This window comes from Caloenas nicobarica, chromosome 31 (assembly GCF_036013445.1).
Source record: "Caloenas nicobarica isolate bCalNic1 chromosome 31, bCalNic1.hap1, whole genome shotgun sequence".
Taxonomy (NCBI): domain Eukaryota; kingdom Metazoa; phylum Chordata; class Aves; order Columbiformes; family Columbidae; genus Caloenas; species Caloenas nicobarica.
The window spans coordinates 2,692,744-2,712,408 of NC_088275.1; the positions used below are offsets into that span (position 1 = coordinate 2,692,744).

Here is a 19,665-nt window from a genome sequence, read left to right on the forward strand (position 1 = left end):
GCCACCCGGCGGACGCGCCCACCCTCAATCCAGCCCAAATCCAGCCCAAATCCAGCCAGGAGGACACGCGGTGACCCCCAAAACCCCCGTCCCGACACCCCCAGCCCGACACCAACGTCCCCAAGGAGAAGCTCTGGGTGTCCCCGTCACCTCCACGGGACATCCCGCCCCAGGGGGACACACGTGCCCCCCTTACTGGGCCCAGATTGCCAGAAAACGGGGGAAAAAAATCCCATTTATCAGCACCAGGTGCCCCCAAATCCCGCGTCCTCCTGCCCGCCCCCCCAAATTATCGGTTTTTTCCCTGTTTTTCTCCACTTTGCCTTTTCTTTCCTTAAATCCACCCCCCCAAAGAAAAAAAAAAAACACGCTCTGACTGTTTATTTTTAGCAGCCAATTGAAGATGAAGGAGGAGGGAAAAAAAAAATTAAAAAAAGAGGAAAAAAAAATATATAAATATCCCGGCCGGAGACAGAGTCACCTTTGAGCCGCTGGGCGATGGAGGGCGGCGGGTGCCGGCGGCTTCTCCCCGCGCTGCTCCTGCTTCCAGGTAAAATCACCCCAAAACGCAGCCGGATTTTGGGGGAAAAAAAGGTATTTTGGGAAAAAAGGGTATTTGGGGAAAAAATATGTGGGTTTTTTGGGGGGTGCAAAGTGAAGGAATCTGGGGTTGGGGCTGAGCTGGGTGTTGGTCACCCCGAGCGCAGCCGCGCGGGTCCCCCCGGCGAGCTGGGGGGGGGGCGCCCGATTTGGGGTCTTTTTCTTCCTCGCTGTGTATTTTTGGGGTTGGGGGGGGGGCAAACTACCCCCCTGGTTTTGTGGCTGCGGAGGTTCAGTGTTGGTGGGGAACGAAGCCAAACTTGGTTAAACGGAATTAAAAAAAACAAGTTTAATGGAAAATCTCTACATTTTGGGGAAGAAAAAAGATAGAAAAGGTGGGGTTTTTATTTTTTCTTCCACCCCCTCAAGGAGGGGGGGGTGGCAGTTGTGTCCCCAGCCCGTCCCATCTGGGCACGTCCCCTCCACATGGGGAAACTGAGGCACGCAGCCAGCGCTGGCCCTCGCCCGCCCCGTGCCTCAGTTTCCCCACCCGGAATTTGGGGTGCTGGGTGCTGCAGGACGCCTGGGTCCGCGGGTGTCCCCCCATCAGGGCGTCCCCCCCCCCAGGGCTGTGCGTGGGGTTCAATGTCGACGTGAGGGACCCGCGGCTCTTCCTGGGGCCACCAGAAGCCCAGTTTGGCTACAAGGTGCTGCAGCGGGTGGACGACGGGGAGAAGTGGTGAGTGGGGGGGGACACATGGTGGGGGGACCTGGGGACACCCCCTGGGGCTGTGATCCCCCCCGGGACACCCTGTGGGGCAGGGAAACTGAGGCAGGGAAGGGGGGGGCGCCAAAGCCCACCCCAGTGTTTTTTCGGGGCCAGAAATGGTGTTTTAAGGTCCGACGCAGATTTGTGCTTTGCCGTGACGCAGCTGAGTGGGGGGACACGCGTGAAAATAAGGGTCCCACGGGTAAAACTGGGGGGGGCCCCGGGGCTTGGGACACACATCAAAGGCAGGACGGACAGACGGCAGGACAGACAGACAGCTGGACAGGCAGACAGACGGAAACCGCCCGGGGCTGGTGGCGGAAGCGCCGTGGCACGATGCCGGTGCCGGTGGCGCGATGCCGGTGCCGGGGGCGGGCAGGATTTGGGCATTTTTCCCCCAGAAAAACCCCACGCGGCTCGGGTGGCGCGGTGACAACGCTGGTGCCCGTGACCCGGCCAGTGTCCCCTCGCCACGTCCCCACAGGCTGCTGGTGGCGGCGCCGTGGGACGGGGACGGCCAAGGTGACGTCTACAAGTGCCGCGTGGGACCCCAAAACGCCACGTGCGACAAAGCCAACCTCGGTACCGCCGTGTCACACGGGGGGGTGACAGCGGGGCTGGCGGGGGACGCCGCGGTGCTGACCCCCCCCGTCTCTCTGTCCCTGTCACCGAGGGTCCACAACGCCCCTGTTGTCCCCTCCCCACCGCGGCCACCTCGGGATGACCCTCCTGGACTCCGAGGACGGTGGCTTCGTGGTGAGAGGGGAAACTGAGGCACGGCGGGGTGCGGAGGGGTCGGGTCTCGGGCTGTGTGTCCCCACGTGTCCCCATGTGTCCCCACGTGTCCCCATGTCCCCCCGGGCAGGCGTGTGCCCCGCTGTGGTCCCAGACGTGCGGCACCTCCGTCTTCAGCACCGGCGCCTGCGCCCGCCTGGACGGGGAGCTGCGGGCGGTGGGGACGATGGCGCCCACGGCTCAGCGTGAGTGGGGACGGCGGGGACGGGGCGCCCGGGGCTGTGACACGCCGGTGCCAGCCGTGTCCCCTGTCCCCTGCCAGGCTGCTCCACCTACATGGACATTGTCATCGTCCTGGACGGCTCCAACAGCATCTACCCCTGGGTGGAGGTGCAGAACTTCCTCAGCAACGTCCTCAGCAGGTTCTTCATCGGACCCGGGCAGATCCAGGTGAGCTGGTGTCCCCAGGGCTGTGACAGTGTCCCCGGGGCCGTGCTGGTGTCCCCAGGGCTGTGACAGTGTCCCCGGGGCCGTGCAGGTGTCCCCAGGGCTGTGACAGTGTCCCCGGGGCCGTGCTGGTGTCCCCAGGGCCATGGAGATGAGGTTCTCAGGGACACGGTTTGGCAACGGTGTTGGGTCAACTGTTGGACTTGATGATCCTGAGGGACTTTTCCAACCAAAATGTGATTCTATGGTGGTGTCCCCAGGGCTGTGACAGTGTCCTCAGGGCCATGATGGTGTCCCCGGGGCAATGCCATTGTCCCCAGGGCAATATCACCATCTCTGTGGTGATGCCACCATCCCTGGGGTGACGCCATTGTCCCCAGGATGATGCCGTTGTCCCCAGAGTGGGCGCTGGGGGATGGTTTTGGGGGGGATATTTTGGGTGGATGTTTTGGGGTCTGAGCCCGTCCCGCGCAGGTGGGGGTGCTGCAGTACGGGGAGCACGCGGTGCACGAGTGGGCGCTGGGCCGGTACCGCTCGGCGCAGGAGGTGGTGGAGGCCGCCAGGAACATCAGCCGGCAGGAGGGACGCGAGACGCGCACGGCCATGGCCGTCCGCACGGCCTGGTGCGCGGCGTGGGGCGGGATGGGGGCTGGCGGTGGGATTCGGGTCAGGGTTGGGCTTGGGGTCAGTGTTGGGGTTGGGATTTGGGTCAGGGTTGGGCTTGGGGTCAGTGTTGGGGTTGGGATTTGGGTCAGGGTTGGGCTTGGGGCCAGTGTTGGGGTTGGGATTTGGGTCAGGGTTGGGGTTGGGGCCAGTGTTGGGGTTGGGATTTGGGTCAGGGTTGGGGCTGGGGCCAGTGTTGGGGTTGGGATTTGGGTCAGGGTTGGGCTTGGGATCAGTGTTGGGGTTGGGATTTGGGTCAGGATTGGGTTTGGGGCCAGTGTTGGGGTTGGGATTTGGGTCAGGATTGGGTTTGGGGCCAGTGTTGGGGTTGGGATTTGGGTCAGGGTTGGGCTTGGGGTCAGTGTTGGGGTTGGGATTTGGGTCAGGGTTGGGGTTGGGGCCAGTGTTGGGGTTGGGATTTGGGTCAGGGTTGGGGTTGGGGCCAGTGTTGGGGTTGGGATTTGGGTCAGGGTTGGGGTTGGGGTCAGTGTTGGGGTTGGGATTCGGGTCAGGATTGGGTTTGGGGCCAGTGTTGGGGTTGGGATTTGGGTCAGGGTTGGGCTTGGGATCAGTGTTGGGGTTGGGATTTGGGTCAGGATTGGGTTTGGGGCCAGTGTTGGGGTTGGGATTTGGGTCAGGGTTGGGGTTGGGATCAGTGTTGGGGTTGGGATGGCTGTTGGGGTTGGGATCCAGGGTTGGGATTTGGGTCAGGATTGGTCTTGGGATCAGTGTTGGGGTTGGGATTTGGGTCAGGGTTGGGGTTGGGATTTGGGGTTGGGATTGGGGTTGGGATTTGGGTTCGGATTGGGGTTGAGGTTGGGATTTGGGTCAGGATTGGTCTTGGGATCAGGATTGGGGTTGGGATTTAGGTTGGGATTGGGCTTGGGATCAGGGTTGGAATTGGGATTGGAATCAGGACTAGGGTTGGGATCAGGATCAGTATCGGGACTGGGTCGAAACTGGAGTCGGGATCAGGAGCAGAGTCGAGGTTGGGATTGGGGTCAGGATTAGCATCAGAATTGGCATCGTGGTCGGATTTAGGGCTGGGATTGAGGTCAGGGTTGGGACTGGGACTGGGGGGGAAGTTGGGCTCAGGATCGGGATCAGGCCCAGGACTGGGATCGGCCTCACGCCCCGTCCCCGCGGCAGCACCGAGGCCTTCAGCCCCGAGCGGGGCGGGCGGGCGGACGCCACCCGCCTGATGATCGTGGTGACGGACGGGGAGTCCCACGACGGCGAGGAGCTGCCCGAGGCGCTGGCCGAGTGTGACAAGCGCAACGTCACCCGCTACGCCATTGCAGTGAGCACCCATTCCCCCTGCGTGCCGTGCCTCAGTTTCCCCATTCCCCCTGCGTGCCGTGCCTCAGTTTCCCCATTCCCCCTGCGTGCCGTGCCAGGGTAAGGCCAGGATTTGTCCCCAGTCTGACGCGGTGTCCCTGTCCCCAGGTGCTGGGCCACTACCTGCGCCGGCAGCAGGACCCCGAGGATTTCATCCGCGAGATCAAGTTCATCGCCAGCGACCCCGACGAGAAATATTTCTTCAACGTCACCGACGAGGCCGCGCTCAACGACATCGTGGACGCCCTGGGGGACAGGATCTTCAGCCTGGAAGGTGACGCGGGGCCTGGAGCCGGGACGGGGTGCAGAATAAACAGCTGGAACCGCATCTGGAGGAATAATGTCCCCTCCGCCCCCTCCCCAGGCACCCACGGGTACAACGCGAGTTCCTTCGAGCTGGAGATGTCCCAGATCGGCTTCTCCGTCCACGTCCTGGAGGTGACACCGCGGGGACGTGCAGGATCGGGCCCTGGGGGGGGAGGGGGGTGGCAGAAGCGGAAAATCACCCTCAGCCCGTCCCGGGGTTGTGCGTCACCGCCCCGCCGGGCGCTGAGTGTCCGGAGTTGGGACAATCCCCATTTTGGGGCATTTTGGGGACGGTGACGCATCGCCGCACACGCCACGTCCTCGAGGTGTGTGACACACGCGTGTGTCCCCCCCGAGCTGCCACGGTGTCCCCCCCGCAGGACGGGCTCCTCTTCGGGACGGTGGGCGCCTACGACTGGGAGGGGGCCGTGCTGGAGGAGAGCGGGCGCGGGCGCATCGTGCCCCCCCGCAGCCAACTGCGCCCGCACTTCCCGCCCCAGCTGAAGAACCACGCGGCCTATTTGGGTACGGGGGTGGCCCCAGGGCCGGGGGGTGGCCCCAGGGGTGTCCTGAGGGATTTGGGGTGAACCGAAGGTGCTCTGTGCCCAGGGGTGCTCCGTGTCCCCGGGATGCTCCGTGTCCCCGGGATGCTCCGTGTCCCTGTGATGCTCCGTGTCCCCGGGATGCTCCGTGTCCCCAGGGATGCTCCGTGTCCCTGTGATGCTCTGTGTCCCCAGGATGCTCCATGTCCCCAGGGATGCTCCATGTCCCCAGGGATGCTCTGTGTCCCTCTGATGCTCTGTGTCCCTCTGATGCTCCATGTCCCTGTGATGCTCCATGTCCCCGGGATGCTCCATGTCCCCAGGGATGCTCCGTGTCCCTGTGATGCTCCGTGTCCCCGGGATGCTCCATTTCCCCAGGGATTCTCCGTGTCCCTGTGATGCTCTGTCCCCAGGGATGCTCCATGTCCCCAGGGATGCTCTGTGTCCCTGTGATGCTCCGTGTCCCCGGGATGCTCCATTTCCCCAGGGATTCTCCGTGTCCCTGTGATGCTCTGTCCCCAGGGATGCTCCATGTCCCCAGGGATGCTCCATGTCCCCAGGGATGCTCTGTGTCCCTCTGATGCTCTGTGTCCCTGTGATGCTCCATGTCCCCGGGATGCTCCATGTCCCCAGGGATGCTCCGTGTCCCTGTGATGCTCCGTGTCCCCGGGATGCTCCATTTCCCCAGGGATGCTCCGTGTCCCTGGGATGCTCCGTGTCCCCGGGATGCTCTGTGTCCCTGTGATGCTCTGTGTCCCCGGGATGCTCCGTGACCCCAGGATGCTCCGTGTCCCCGGGATGCTCCATGTCCCCAGGGATGCTCCGTGTCCCTGTGATGCTCCGTGTCCCCAGGGATGCTCCATGTCCCCAGGGGTGCTCCGTGTCCCTGTGATGCTCCATGTCCCCAGGGATGCTCCGTGTCCCCAGAGATGCTCCCTGCCCTGGGGACACCAGGCAAACCCGGGACACTCAGTGCCCTGGGGACACGCGGTGACGAGCAGCAGCAGCACCGTCCCCGCTCTGTCCCCCCAGGTTACACCGTCTCCTCGCTGCGGCTGCCGGGGGGGCAGCGGCTGCTGGTGGCCGGAGCCCCCCGCTTCCAGCACAAGGGCAAGGTCATCCTCTTCCAGATGGCCACCACGGGGGCGGTGACAGTGGCCCAGGCGCTCACGGGGGAGCAGGTGGGAGCCGTTTGGGGGGGACAGGCAGCCGTGGGATGGGGTTCGCCCTCACGGGGCCGCCCGCTTTGTCCGCAGATCGGCTCCTACTTCGGCAGCGAAGTTTGTCCCCTGGACGTGGACGGGGACGGTGTCACCGACGTGCTGCTGGTGGCAGCGCCCATGTACCTGGGGGCGCAGAGCAGGGAGACGGGGCGCGTGTACCTGTACCGCGTGGGGCAGGTGAGCGGGGGGAGCAGGGGAACTGGGGGACGTGGCTGGGTGGGGGGTGCAGCTATTTTGGGGGGATGAGGGGTTTTTGGGGCTGCAGTGGTTTTGGGGTGTGCAGGGTTTTTGGGGTGATGCAGAGGATTTGGGGGATGCAGGATTTTTTGGGGGGGATGCAGGGGATTTGGGGGATGCAGGTTTTTTTGGGGGGGATGCAGGGGATTTGGGGGATGCAGGTTTTTTTGGGGGGGATGCAGGGGATTTGGGGGGTGCAGGTTTTTTTGGGGTGATGCAGAGGATTTGGGGGATGCAGGATTTTTTGGGGGGGATGCAGCAGGGGTTTTGGGGGGGTTGCAGCGGTTTTTGGGGAGTAGAGCGGTTTTTGGGTGTGGAGGGGTTTTGGGGCCATGCAGGGGATTTGGGAGACGCAGGATTTTTTGGGGGGGATGCAGGGGATTTGGGGGATGCAGGTTTTTTGGGGGGGATGCAGGGGATTTGGGGGATGCAGGTTTTTTTGGGGGGGATGCAGGGGATTTGGGGGATGCAGGATTTTTTGGGGGGATGCAGAGGATTTGGGGGATGCAGGATTTTTTGGGGGGGATGCAGGGGATTTGGGGGATGCAGGTTTTTTGGGGGGGATGCAGCAGGGGTTTTGGGGGGGGATGCAGCTGTTTTTGGGGAGTAGAGCGGTTTTTGGGTGTGGAGGGGTTTTGGGGCCATGCAGGGGATTTGGGAGACGCAGGATTTTTGGGGGGGATGCAGGAGTTTGGGGGGCTATAGGGGTTTTGGGAGGGGTGCAGTGGGTTTCTGGGGGGGGACACAGCAGGGCTGGGGGGGTTGCAGTGGGTTTGAAGGGGATGCAGCAGCCTTGGGACGACACAGCAGGACCAGGAGGGGACGCGCAGCCCAGGGTCCCCCCTTTGTCCCCCGTCCCCGTCCTGGAGCCCACCGCAGCCCTCGGGGTGCCCGTGTCCCCCCAGCGACTCCTGTCCCCCGCGGGGACGCTGCGCCCCGAGCCCCGGCCGCAGGACTCGCGGTTCGGCTTCGCCATGGCCGCGCTGCCCGACCTGAACCACGACGGGCTCGGCGACGCCGCCGTGGGGGCCCCGCTCGAGGGGGGGCACCGCGGGGCCCTCTACATCTTCCACGGCGCCCCGGGGACCCTCCTGCCCCAGTACAAGCAGGTGAGGTGGGACTGGGAGCGCTGGGAGGGGCTCGGCGGGGGCGTCGCGAGGTTGAGCGCAACGGCGTACGAGCCGGCGGCGAAGCCACGCGGTGTCCCCCCCAGCGCATCGAGGCGGCCGCGCTGGCCCCCACCCTGCGCTACTTCGGGCGCAGCCTGGACGGACGGTGGGACATGGACGGGGACGGGCTGGTGGACTTGGCCGTGGGGGCCCAGGGGGCCGCGGTGCTGCTGCGGTGAGTCCCGGGGATGGGGACATGGGGAGGGGACGCGTCGGGGCCACCCAGGGCCGGGACGCTCCTGGAGTCCCCCCCGTGCCTCAGTTTCCCCTTGCAATGGGAGGATGGACGTGACCGTCCCGGTGGCGATGTCGCCATCCCGGTGGCGATGTCGCCGTCCCGGTGCCATTGTCCCCTCCCCGCCAGCTCCCGCCAGATCGTGCAGGTGAACACGTCGCTGTTGGTGGAGCCACCGGCCATCAGCGTCATCCAGAGGAACTGTCACCGCGGCGGCACCGGCGCCGTCTGCCTGCGCGCCAGGGTCTGCTTCCGCGCCGCCACCCGCGCCCGGGGACAGCGGGACAGGGACATCGGTGAGTGCTGGGACCGGCGACACGCCGGGTGGCTGGGCCTGGAGTGTCCCTGGGTGTCCCCAGAGCATCTCTGGGTGTCCCTGGAGTGTCCCTGGGTGTCCCCAGAGCATCTCTGGGTGCCCCTGGAGTGTCCCTGGGTGTCCCCAGAGCATCTCTGGGTGTCCCTGGAGTGTCCCTGGATGTCACCGGAGCACCCCAGGGTGTCCCTGGGTGTCCCCGGAGCATCCCAGGGTGTCCCTGGAGTGTCCCTGGGTGTCCCCGGAGCATCCCAGGGTGTCCCTGGAGTGTCCCTGGATGTCACCGGAGCACCCCAGGGTGTCCCTGGGTGTCCCCGGAGCATCCCAGGGTGTCCCTGGAGTGTCCCTGGGTGTCCCCGGAGCATCCCAGGGTGTCCCTGGAGTGTCCCTGGATGTCACCGGAGCACCCCAGGGTGTCCCTGGGTGTCCCCGGAGCATCCCAGGGTGTCCCTGGAGTGTCCCTGGGTGTCACCGGAGCACCCCAGGGTGTCCCTGGAGTGTCCCTGGGTGTCCCTGGAGCATCCCTGGGTGTTCCCGGAGCATCCAAGGCTGTCACCACGGCATCCCAGCGTGTCCCATGCGTGCCCAGATCATCCCGGGGTGTCCCCAGAGCACCTCCGGGGTGTCCCCAGCCCCTCAGCTGTCCCCAAGCCCCTGACCCACTTCGCTTTCCCGTCCCCCCCAGAGCTGCGGTACAACGTGTCCCTGGAGGAGGGGACGCCGGGGTCCCGCGCCGCCTTCGACTCGGGCGCGCGGCGCCTGCTGCGGCGTCACCTGCAGCTGCCGCTGGGCCGGCAGAGCTGCCACCGCGTCCCCTTCCACGTCCTGGTGAGTCCCCTCCCTGGGGACACCGGTGGCTTTTCCCGCCGGGGGGCTCACAGGGACCCTCCCCCAGGACACCTCGGATTATCTGCGTCCCCTCAGCGTCACCGTCACCTTGGCCGTGGCCGAGGCCGCCGGGCCGGTGCTGGACGAGGCGTCGCCCACCACCATCCGCAAACTGGTGGGTACTGGTGGGGTACTGGTGGTGGGTTACTGGTGAGTCCTGGTGCGTTCTGGTGGGTTATTGGTGAGTTACTGGTGGGTTGTTGGTGGTTACTGGTGGGTCCTGGTGGGTTATTGGTGAGTTACTGGTGGGTTATTGGTGGTTACTGGTGGGTTCTGGTGGGTTATTGGTGAGTTACTGGTGGGTTATTGATGGTTACTGGTGAGTCCTGGTGGGTCCTGGTGGGTTATTGGTGAGTTACTGGTGGGTTATTGGTGAGTTACTGGTGGGTTATTGGTGAGTTACTGGTGGGTTATTGATGGTTACTGGTGAGTCCTGGTGGGTTCTGGTGGGTTATTGGTGAGTTACTGGTGGGTTATTGGTGGTTACTGGTGGGTCCTGGTGGGTTATTGGTGAGTTACTGGTGGGTTATTGGTGGTTACTGGTGGGTCCTGGTGGGTACTGGTGGGTTATTGGTGAGTTACTGGTGGGTTATTGATGGTTACTGGTGAGTCCTGGTGGGTACTGGTGGGTTATTGGTGAGTTACTGGTGGGTTATTGATGGTTACTGGTGAGTCCTGGTGGGTACTGGTGGGTTATTGGTGAGTTACTGGTGGGTTATTGGTGAGTTACTGGTGGGTTATTGGTGGGTCCTGGTGGTTATTGGTGGGTTCCAGTGGGTTCCGGCGGGTACTGGTGCGTTCTGGTGGGTTACTGGTCATTACTGGTGGACACTGGTGACCAGGTCCTCACCCCCACCCCCTCCCAGGTCCCCTTCTTCAAGGACTGCGGCGAGGACAACGAGTGCGTCACCGACCTGGCGCTCAGGGCCACCATGGACATCGCCGGCTCCAGGTACCGGCTGTCCCCGGGGTGTCCCCAGGGTGTCCCCGGGGTGTCCCCGGGGTGTGTGACCCCCCGTTTCCGCAGGCAGAGCCCCCAGGTGCTGCGCCGGGGCCGCAGGAAGGTGACGGTGACGGCGGCGCTGGAGAACCGGGAGGAGAACGCCTACAACGCCAGCCTGCGCCTGCGCCTGTCCCCAAACCTGCTCCTCTCCAGCCTCACCCCCCGGGTACGGGGACACCGCGGGGTCCCCAACACCCGCATTGTCCCCAAACACCCACATGGTCCCCAAAACCCGCATCGTCCCCAAAAAATGGGGCTGCCCTGGCCCTGGGCAGCCTGTGTCCCCAATCTATTCTAGGCGGGAATTTGAGGTCCCTTTGCCCCGTATGTGTCCCCAACCCATCCTGGTGGCACTTAGGGCTCCATTTGGCCCCATATGTGTCCCCACCCCCCAAGGTTGGGCTCCATGTCCCCCCACCTCTGTGCTCACCCCACTCCCCCCAGCCCCTCGTCCCCGTCCCTGTCCCCATCCCACCCCGGTGACGTTTCCCCCCAGGACCCCGGCGCGGTGAAGCTGGAGTGCGCGGCGCTGCCGGGTCACCAGCGTCTCTGCAGCGTCGGTCACCCCGTCTTCCGCTCCATGGCCAAGGTAGGGGACCCAGACCCCCCCCGGGACCCCCCGGGACCCCCAGGACCCACCGTCCCGCCCTGTGCCCCCCAGGTCTCCTTCACCCTGGAGCTGGAGTTCAGCTGCTCCATCCTCCTCGAGCGAGCCGAGGTCACTCTCGAGGCCACCAGGTAGGGCTGGGGGGTTTGGGGACACCCCATGGGGGGGCTCAGGGTCCTCCCGACCCCCCCATGGCCACGTGTCCCCTCCAGCGACGGCACCGAGGTGACACCGGAGGACAACGTGGTCCAGCTCTCCGTCCCCATCCGCTACGAGCCCGAGCTCTTCCTCGCCAGGTGGGGCCGGGGGGAGGTTTTGGGGGGTTCGGGGCGGGGGGTTCGGGATGTCACCCCCGCTCTTGTCCCCGCAGCGATGCCACCCTGCACCGCTACGAGGTTCACCCCCCCGGCACCTTCCCCCACGGCCCTGGCCCCGAATTCAAGACGACGGTGACGGTGAGGAGACGCGGGGGGTGGGTTTTCTTTGGGGGAGGGGGGGTCCTGCCTCACCCCGCCGTGTCCCCCCTTTCCCAGGTGCAGAATTTGGGGTGCTACCCGGTGCGAAACGTCACCCTGCGCATGGCCCTGCCAGCCCTGGGCTTCCGCCGCGTCCCCTTCCTCTCGGTCACCCGCATCCTGGCCGACAACGTGAGTCTCCCCCCCAAATTTGGGGGTCGGGGGGGTCCCTGTGCCCCCCCAGTGATGATCTCAGCCCCTCACCCCCCCCAGGCCACCTGCACCCTGCGGCCCCCCCCTGAGGACAAGGGGACCGTTGTCCCCGTGCACCCCCAGGACCTTCTGCACGTGGACAGGCTGGTGAGCGTCACCATGACCCCCCCCGGCCCGAGATGGGGATTTTGGGGGCTGGGGGGGTCCCCCAGATGTCACTCCCCCATTTTCCGCCCCCAGGACTGCGGCAACGCCTGGTGCCAGGAGCTGAGCTGCCGGCTGGGCCGGCTGGAGCGCGGCGGGGGCGTCTCGGTCCAGCTGCTCCGCTCCATCCACAACGAGTTCTTCCGCGGGGTGAGGAGGGGGCGACGGGTGACCCCCCCCCCACCCCAAACTCTGCGGGTGTCAAACACAACCCGAACCCCAAGCTTTCCCCCTCCCCAGGCCAAATTCAAGAGCGTGAAGGTCGTCAGCAGCGCCTGGCTGGGGGTCCCGGGGAGCCGCGTGTTGGTGCTGGAGGAGGGGGCGCATCGCAGGGAGGTGGGAACCCCCCTGCGCCCCCAAAACCCCCCGGAATTGGGGAGCGGGGCTGTGGGGACCCCCCCGTGCTGCCGGTGTCGTTGCGCAGGTGGTGCTGGAGATCAGCCAGGCCAAGCGGGTGCCCGTGTCCCTCTGGATCCTGGTGGGGAGCGTCCTGGGGGGGCTGCTGCTCCTCGGCCTCATCATCTTCTGCCTCTGGAAGGTGACGGGGGGGCTGGGGGGTGTGGGGGGGACAGGGGGGACAGGGAGCTCTGCCCTTCATCCCCACCATCCTCCCCCTCTGCCCCCCAGCTCGGCTTCTTCACCCGCAAGAAGCTGCCGGAGGAGGAGAAGGAGGAAGAGCAGTGAGGGCTGGGGGGGCCCCGGCGCTGTCAGGGGGGGACACGCGGCCCTTCCCGCCCTTGGGGACCAGCGGGGGGCTCGGGCCTCTGTCCCCCCCCCCGACGCCTCTGGATTGTGCTGGCGCGGGGATGCAGCGAAGTGAGGTCGGGGGGCGCGGGACCCCCCCAAAGCGGGACCCCAAGCACTGGGGGGGCGCAGAGGTGGGAAAATGGGGTGAGACCAGCGGCTCCATCAATAAAACTTCAGCCCCGCAGAAACGCTCGTTTGGTGCTTGAAACGAGTGGGAGCTGGTCCTGGGGGGGCTTTTGCGGATCCGGGCAGAATTCAGGACATTCCTCCCCCCAAAAAAACCCCTCATGCCCCCAACAATCTTCCTCCGTGTGTGTTTTTTCTTTATAAAGTCCTTTATTTGACGGAATAGCAAACAAAAAACCCCGGGGTTAAACTCGGGTGTCCGTGGTGCACCGGGCACGTTTAGGCGGGACTTACCTCTCCCTTAGGCTGAGTTTAACCCCCCCGCGGCGGGAGGGGCTGGTTTAGCGGGTGCTGTAAGCACAGACGGTATCAGGACGATAAAAACGAGGCGAACGCGGATGAGATGTTACAGAAGTGGGAAAATAACCCAAAACAACACAGAAGTTAAAAAAAAAGAAACAAAAAAATCCACAAAAATAAAGAGATTCTCTTAAAATTCTGGGATGAAGGGAGAATGGAGGTTGTTAAAGGCTGGAATGGGCCGATGAAGCGGTTTCCTTGATGTGGTCCATACGATACGAGGCAGCTACGGATCCTAAAGGACTCGCTGCGGGGGGACAGCCCAAAAAAACCCCAAATAAACCAAAAAAATGAGTCCGCAAGACAGAAAAACTCCACTGGGTGCAGGAGCTGGGGGGGGGACACTGAGATCCTGCTGCTCCCTCAAGAAAAACGACCATTTTTCAAGAGGAAAACAGGCAAAAATAACCCCCCCGGGTTTGATTCCGTCCCCCCGGCTCGAGACACAGGGGAGAAAAATGGAAAAATCTTGTTTTTCTCCCCATTAGCCCGAGGAGCATCGCGAGGTGATGCGAGAGCTTGGGGACAGGGCGGGTTGTCCCCAAATTGCTCCCCCCCCGACCCCAGAGGTTTCCTCGGGTATCAAATCAAGTCAAAACCACCCAAAAAATAAAAGCTGGAATTTGGGACTAAAAGGCGGCGGTTCCCACGGAGATTTCAGGAAGGAGCCGGGACGGTCGCGGTGACGCCGCAGGGGGGACGTCCCTCCCCTGCCCTCTATTTCCTGCTACTTTGGGGTTTTTTTGTTGTTATTTTTTTCTTATAACACGCCCCCCCCGGGTCAGAAAGTCCATCGCTCGTGCGCACGGCTGTCGCTGCTCGAACCGTCGCCGTTGGGCGTTTGTCGGGTCGAATCTTCCCCTTTTAAGCTTTTCCTGCAGACGGGACACGTGTCGTGCTGCGAAAAAACCCGTAAAAATGAGACAAATGCCGCTCGGGGGTGGATTTCTGTGGCTTTGGGGGATATTTGGGGTTCATAAAGGCCGGGGGGGTTCTTACCAGCTCTAACCAGGGCACGATGCAGCTGCTGTGGAAAAGGTGGTTGCAGGGCAGCTGCCGCACCTGCTCGGCCAGCGCGTAATCCTCCTTGCACACCGGACACTCCAGACCCGCGTCTGCCACGGGAATTAAGCGCCGGGGGGGGAAAAGCAGCTTTATCCCCCCGGGAATACACAGTCCCGGCTTCATGGGGCCCCTTCGCCCTCAACCCACCGCGTGTGCCGGGCGGGGAGCAAAGAACATCCCAAAATAAAGCGAATTAAGGGGGTTGGAGCTGCCAAAATTCCTCGGTGGTTTTGAGGCCGATGGCAACGACACTGAAACCCCGCGTGTGTGTCCCCCCCCGCGCCACTGTCGCGACGGTGATGCCGATGTCGGGACTGTGGGGGGTGCGGAGCTGCCGCCTCCGCGGGGTCAAACGGCAAAACCCAGAATCTGCCGTGGATTCGGTGAAAATTTGGTGGAAATTCAGTGGAAATTCGGCCGCTCGTGGCTGCCCGGGCGGGAGGGAAGAGCCGCGGGGATATAAAAAGCGCCGGACAAAAATATCTGCGGTAGAAACGGCTTTTTTTGTGTTTTAATGGAGTGTTTGGGCCGCCGGGGACGGGTCGGCTGGGGCGGGATCCTCGTTCTGCAAAAATGGGGAAAATCCTCAGGAAGAGGCGATTGCGAGACCAGGAAATGGTGTGAAGAGCCCCCAGGTCTCCGCACCGCAAAAACCCGCGAGTTTTACACTGCGTTTCCAGAGGAATTTGGAGCTGGATTGAAAGGGTAAAATGTGATGGGAGCAGAAATGGAACCCGGAGCGTGGGGAGGGGGTGACGCCATCACTGGTGTCACCGGTGTCACCTACCGACTTGTTCCTGAGTGACCGGCACCGTGGGGAGGGACGAGATCTTCTCCTTGTCGGCCGGAGGTGGCCCCGTGTTCTCCAGCTGTCCCAGGAGCTGCGGGAGGAAAACGGCACCAAACACGTCACCAAACACGTCACCAAACACGTCCCGGCCCTGGGGACACCCCCGACCTGCTCCTGAACCCCCAAAGTGACACAAGTGACACCGCGGGCGCCCCCGCGCCAGGAGCACCCAGCTCGGACGCTCCACTTTTGGTGCTTAAACCTGATTTTTGTACCTCAAACCCCAACAATCCCGCTCTGAACATCGTCACCCTCAGGTGTTTTGTGCTCCCGGGGGGTTTTGGAGTCGGGAGAGATGTTTTGCGACAAAGAACCTCGTGCCGCAAACACCCTGGGCTTAGAATTCCTTGACTCATAAGAATTTTATCCAGTCAAGGCCTCGATTCGGCCAAATCAGCCCCAAAACGGGTGCGAGCGTGGAGGAGCCGACTTTAAACCCGACGGTGACGGGGATTTTAAGCCGTGGCCATTCCTGGACCTGAGCCGCTCATCCCACCCGACCAAAACGCAGCACAAAAACCCTCCGGGCACAGCAAAACGCCCGGGACAAGCAGTTTGGGTGTTTTCTCCCCGGTTTGGGGTCTGACCTGGGTGACGATGGCGTCCAGGCCGCTCTGTCCCCACGCGTAGTCCCCGGGGTTGGAGTGCAGCATCCCGCTCCTGCCACGGGAGCCACAAATCACCAAAACCGCCGCGGCCGCCCCAAAACAGCCCCCGGGGTTCGCGCCAAGAACCCGCGGAGCTGCGAACTGGTGGCTGCTGGTGCGGGTTACTGGTGCGACGGCTCTGGTCGAAGCCACGCTCGGCACTCACCAGGAAAACGGGTGTTGGGAGCCCGGAATGGCCGAGTTGGCGAAAAACCCCGCGAAGATCTGCTGGATGATCCTAAAGGGGGAAGAGATGGAAAAGGCACAAAAAAAAAAGAACAGGTTGAGCAAAAAAAAAACGCCGGGGTAGAGGTAATAATAAAAAAAATCACCTTTTCCCACTGCGTGGCTTCGATTTGTGCCGACAAAGGGCAAAGTAAACGTGAAAATTTGAATTTTCTGCTTCAAAAAGTCACGTACAATGAGTGTCGTGACCCCGTTTTGTCAGGTTTCTCCCCGGGATTCTGTGTTTTAGCCCTGATAAAACCAGTAAAAGCAACGGAGGCTCTTACCCTTCGATGGCGGGGGAGCGGTCGGGCCGCGAGCTACCCCGGGGCCGGTACCGGCGCGTCACGGGCAGCCGCGGGGGGCGGCCGGGCCCCCAGAGCTCGGGCTGCGCTGGGGGGACCCGCTCGGGCTCCCGTGCGTCCTGGTCCAGCGAATTCCCGCTCAGGAAGGGGCGGAAATCGGGGAAAAACATCGTGTGGTCCAAGTGGTCCCAGAGCTGCAAGGGGAAAAATAAAGGGGGAAGACACAGACACGCCGGCGGCCACGTCAGGAGCGGCGGGGACGCGGGAACCGGTGCGGTTTCCGTGGCTCCCAGAGAGGGGGAAAAAAATAAAAATAATCCGGGAAAAAAGGTGAATTCCAGCCCGCGCTGATGAGCTGTGACGCCCCCGGGGAGAGCGACGCGGCGGCTGCTCTGTGCTGGGCGCAAACCCCAAAAGCGGCGGCTTTAAGGCGGGTTTGTGTCCCTGAGCGTTGGGGTTTCTCTCCAAGGGTTGGTTTGGGACGCAAACCCGGAGCTGCCGGGGGAACCGATGGGTTTGGGCAGTGAAAATCGTGGCCCCAGAGCCCCCCCGGTGACCTTCTCCTCCTGGTTCTAGTCCTGAGATCAGCACCGGCTTAACTAACGGCTGAGGGTTTGCGATGTTTGCGGAAAAGGACAAAACGAGGAGCACCCGGCAAGTCGACAAGTGACGCTGGACGGGGCGAAGTCCTGGGATTCACCGCAGGGACCGAACCCGTCACGCCAGGGTTGCGATTTTCTTTTACGCCGCGATCAGAGCGGCTTAATTTCCATTTCCCACCCAATTAGCTCATCTGACAGGTCTCTCGATGCCGCCTGGTACCGGAGGAAAGGGAGAAATCAGGTTGATGACCTTGTTTTCTGAATTAACACCCGCAGACGGGAGGGTTTTCTTTCTCTGAGCTCGAGACAAGACTTTCATTTATTATTAATCCCAAAAGCTGTTTAAATTTACATCCCGAAGCTCTTTGTAAAGCGAGACGGGGGCGACAAGAGGCGATCGCTTCATCCCGCACAAACACGGGCGAGAATTTTGTCCCCAAGACAAATCCAAGGGGAATTTCAGGTGTTTCTGGCACTGAACCGAGCCGTTTTGCTGCCCAAAAAGCGCCCCCAGCTGAGGAGCCGCCACTCCAGACACCGGGGAGGACCCAAAACCAGCTAAAACTCCTTAAAAACCCAAAAACCCGAACAGCCTGACCACTGAGCGAGGCAGAGCAGACACGTAAAAATTGTGTTTCCGCCCGTTTTACACAGCTCCCGACCCTGGCAGCAAAATTTGGCAAGTTCCTGAGAAGTTCTGGGGAGACGAGGTGTGTTTTGTGCAGGGCGGTACGTGAAGATGCTTCCGGAGAATAATTTTCTTTGTGAGTATTTAAAAGAAAAAGAAATAAAGAGGAAAACTCACCTCTGCGAACTGCGTGGACGGGCTGTCGTCGATGCCGCCGCCATCTAGAAAACTGGAGGAAAAACAGGCGGGTGAGAGCAAAAAAGTGCCCAAAAGACCCAAGTCTTGCCTTATAGACACCGATATTTAAAAAAACCAGATGGAGCGTGACGTTATTTCAGAAGAATGTGGCATTATTTCAGAAGAGTGCGACACAAAGTCAAACGCGGCCGTGACAAAGGCTCAGGCAGCGGAGCTCGGCTTAACCGTTCCTCTCTGACCCAAATAAAGCCGTTTTCGCAGGAATTCATTAAGACTGAACATAAAAAGCACCGAACAGGCGTCGTTTCAGATCCCAAATTTGTTCTGCTGGGCAATCAGGGACCAAATTTTAGAGAGAAAAGGGTTTTTTTCTGTCTTGGGCTGAGATGTTGGAGAAGAAAAAAGAACCGTCCTGCGGGTCACTGAGATTCACGCTCAATTCCTAAAAAAATCACATTTTTCACTCTAACAGACCAAAGAAAAAAGGCCTCAAAGACCCCAAAGCGCTTTTGTTCGTGGGATGTTGTACGGTCTTAATTCACGACTTGGGAATCTTCCCCCAAATCCTCCACGTTTGTGGCTCCAGCCACTTGGATTTTCAGTCTTGTTGGGGATTAAGTCCGAATTCACACTGATAAATATGTTTTTATTTTGCATTCCTTATTTTAGCCTCGTCGTCCACAGTTTTTAGAGGCTTTTTTAAAAGGTTTTACACCTTAAAAACCCAGAAGAAACATTAAGCATGCGGTAAAACGTTACCTGGAATCATCTGTGACTTCTTCGATAAAGCCGGATTCGCACCTGGGGCATGTGTATTCCTGGAAAAACACCCAAAAAAAAGGGGTTTAGCCACCAAATTCGGGGAAAAGCTGAGGCCGCGTGTCCCCGAGCCAGGTCAGGCCCTAAGCCCGGCTTAGCACCCACAGAGACCTGAAAAGCCGCGTCTGTCCCCAGCAAAGGGGACGAGGCGAAGGAACAGGTTTGGGGACAAGGACGTGGGTTTGGGGACAAGTGACGCGGGTTTGGGGACAAGTGACGGGTCCCCAGGTCACCGGGAACCCGCCCGCCCCCCAAAATATTCAATATCGGGGGCAGGTGCAAGCTCCAAATCCACGTTTTAAGACCCAAACTGTGACAATATGGGGGTTTTGGGGGGGTCACCCCATCTCTGGGGTTTATTTTGGGAGGTCACCCCATCTGTGGGGGTTATTTTGGGGGGTTTTCACCTCTCTCAGTGGGTTTTTTGAGGGTCACCCCATCTGTGGCGGTTATTTTGGGGTGTCGTCCCTGTCTGTGGGGTCTTTTGGGGGGTCACCCCACCTGTGGGGGTTATTTTGGGGGGGTCATCCCATCTGTGGGGGTTACTTTGGGGGTTTTCACCCCTCTCTGTGGGTTTTTTGGGGGGTTTTCACCCCTCTCTGTGGGTTTTTTGAAGGTCACCCCATCTGTGGGGGTTATTTTGGGGGTTTTCACCCCCCTCTGTGGGTTTTTTGGAGGGTTTTCGCCCCTCTCTGTGGGTTTTTTGAAGGTCACCCCACCCGTGGGGGTTATTTTGGGGGGTCACCCCACCCGTGGGGGTTATTTTGGGGGGGTCGCCCCACCTGTGGGGGTTCCTTTGGGGGTTTCACCCCCCTCCGCGGGTTTTCCGGGGGGGTTCCCCATGTGGGGGTGTGAAGGGCCCAGCCGTTCCCAGAGGGCCCAGGGAGGGGCCGGGGCCACAAACACCCCCGATGTGACCCGGGCAGCGGAGCCCCCGGGCTGCGGGGACCCGGCCCCCCCGCCCGGGCCCCCCCCGGCCCGCGCAGCCCGGCGCTCACCGGCAGCTTGGGGCTGACCTCCCCCTTGCAGCTGTGGCAGAAGAATCGGTGCTGGGACACGGCCGCGGCCTCCGCCATCTTCTCTCCCTGCCGTCAGTCCTCCGCCGAGCCAGCGAGCCCGCGGGCCGCCGGCTAGAGCGTCGGCGGAACGACCCTGCTAGCCTCAGACTTCCGGCGCGCTCGTCTGGCCCGGTCCGCCAGAGCGGCC

At 62.0% G+C, this 19,665-nt stretch overlaps 2 protein-coding genes across 4 annotated transcripts; one reads left to right on the forward strand and one right to left on the reverse strand.

Annotated features, from left to right (window-relative positions):
- Positions 1-403: 403 nt before the first annotated feature.
- On the forward strand, positions 404-13,219 carry ITGA10 (integrin subunit alpha 10). The gene is made up of 30 exons (XM_065653540.1): positions 404-550; positions 1,168-1,279; positions 1,794-1,891; positions 1,983-2,065; positions 2,175-2,289; positions 2,367-2,494; positions 2,966-3,114; positions 4,304-4,454; positions 4,601-4,766; positions 4,857-4,930; positions 5,179-5,323; positions 6,373-6,521; positions 6,597-6,740; positions 7,706-7,909; positions 8,014-8,144; positions 8,334-8,500; positions 9,203-9,345; positions 9,413-9,520; positions 10,272-10,357; positions 10,433-10,574; positions 10,905-10,997; positions 11,070-11,146; positions 11,228-11,311; positions 11,386-11,470; positions 11,549-11,662; positions 11,744-11,830; positions 11,924-12,037; positions 12,128-12,223; positions 12,312-12,425; positions 12,515-13,219. Exons 1-30 carry the CDS (start codon positions 499-501, stop codon positions 12,569-12,571), a joined length of 3,468 nt encoding a protein of 1,155 aa, XP_065509612.1. The 5' UTR covers positions 404-498; the 3' UTR covers positions 12,572-13,219.
- On the reverse strand, positions 12,971-19,661 carry RNF115 (ring finger protein 115). 3 transcript variants are annotated; one of them, XM_065653550.1, is made up of 9 exons: positions 19,476-19,658; positions 18,400-18,458; positions 17,620-17,671; positions 16,195-16,406; positions 15,849-15,920; positions 15,623-15,695; positions 14,973-15,066; positions 14,120-14,235; positions 12,971-14,018 (listed from the first exon to the last, which is right to left on the reverse strand). In XM_065653550.1, exons 1-9 carry the CDS (start codon positions 19,533-19,535, stop codon positions 13,902-13,904), a joined length of 855 nt encoding a protein of 284 aa, XP_065509622.1. In that variant the 5' UTR covers positions 19,536-19,658; the 3' UTR covers positions 12,971-13,901. The 3 variants fall into 3 exon arrangements, with proteins under 3 accessions (XP_065509622.1, XP_065509621.1, XP_065509623.1); XM_065653549.1 differs by having other exon boundaries at positions 19,458-19,657; XM_065653551.1 differs by lacking the exon at positions 14,120-14,235 and having other exon boundaries at positions 19,458-19,661.
- Between the last annotated feature and the right edge of the window lie 4 nt (positions 19,662-19,665).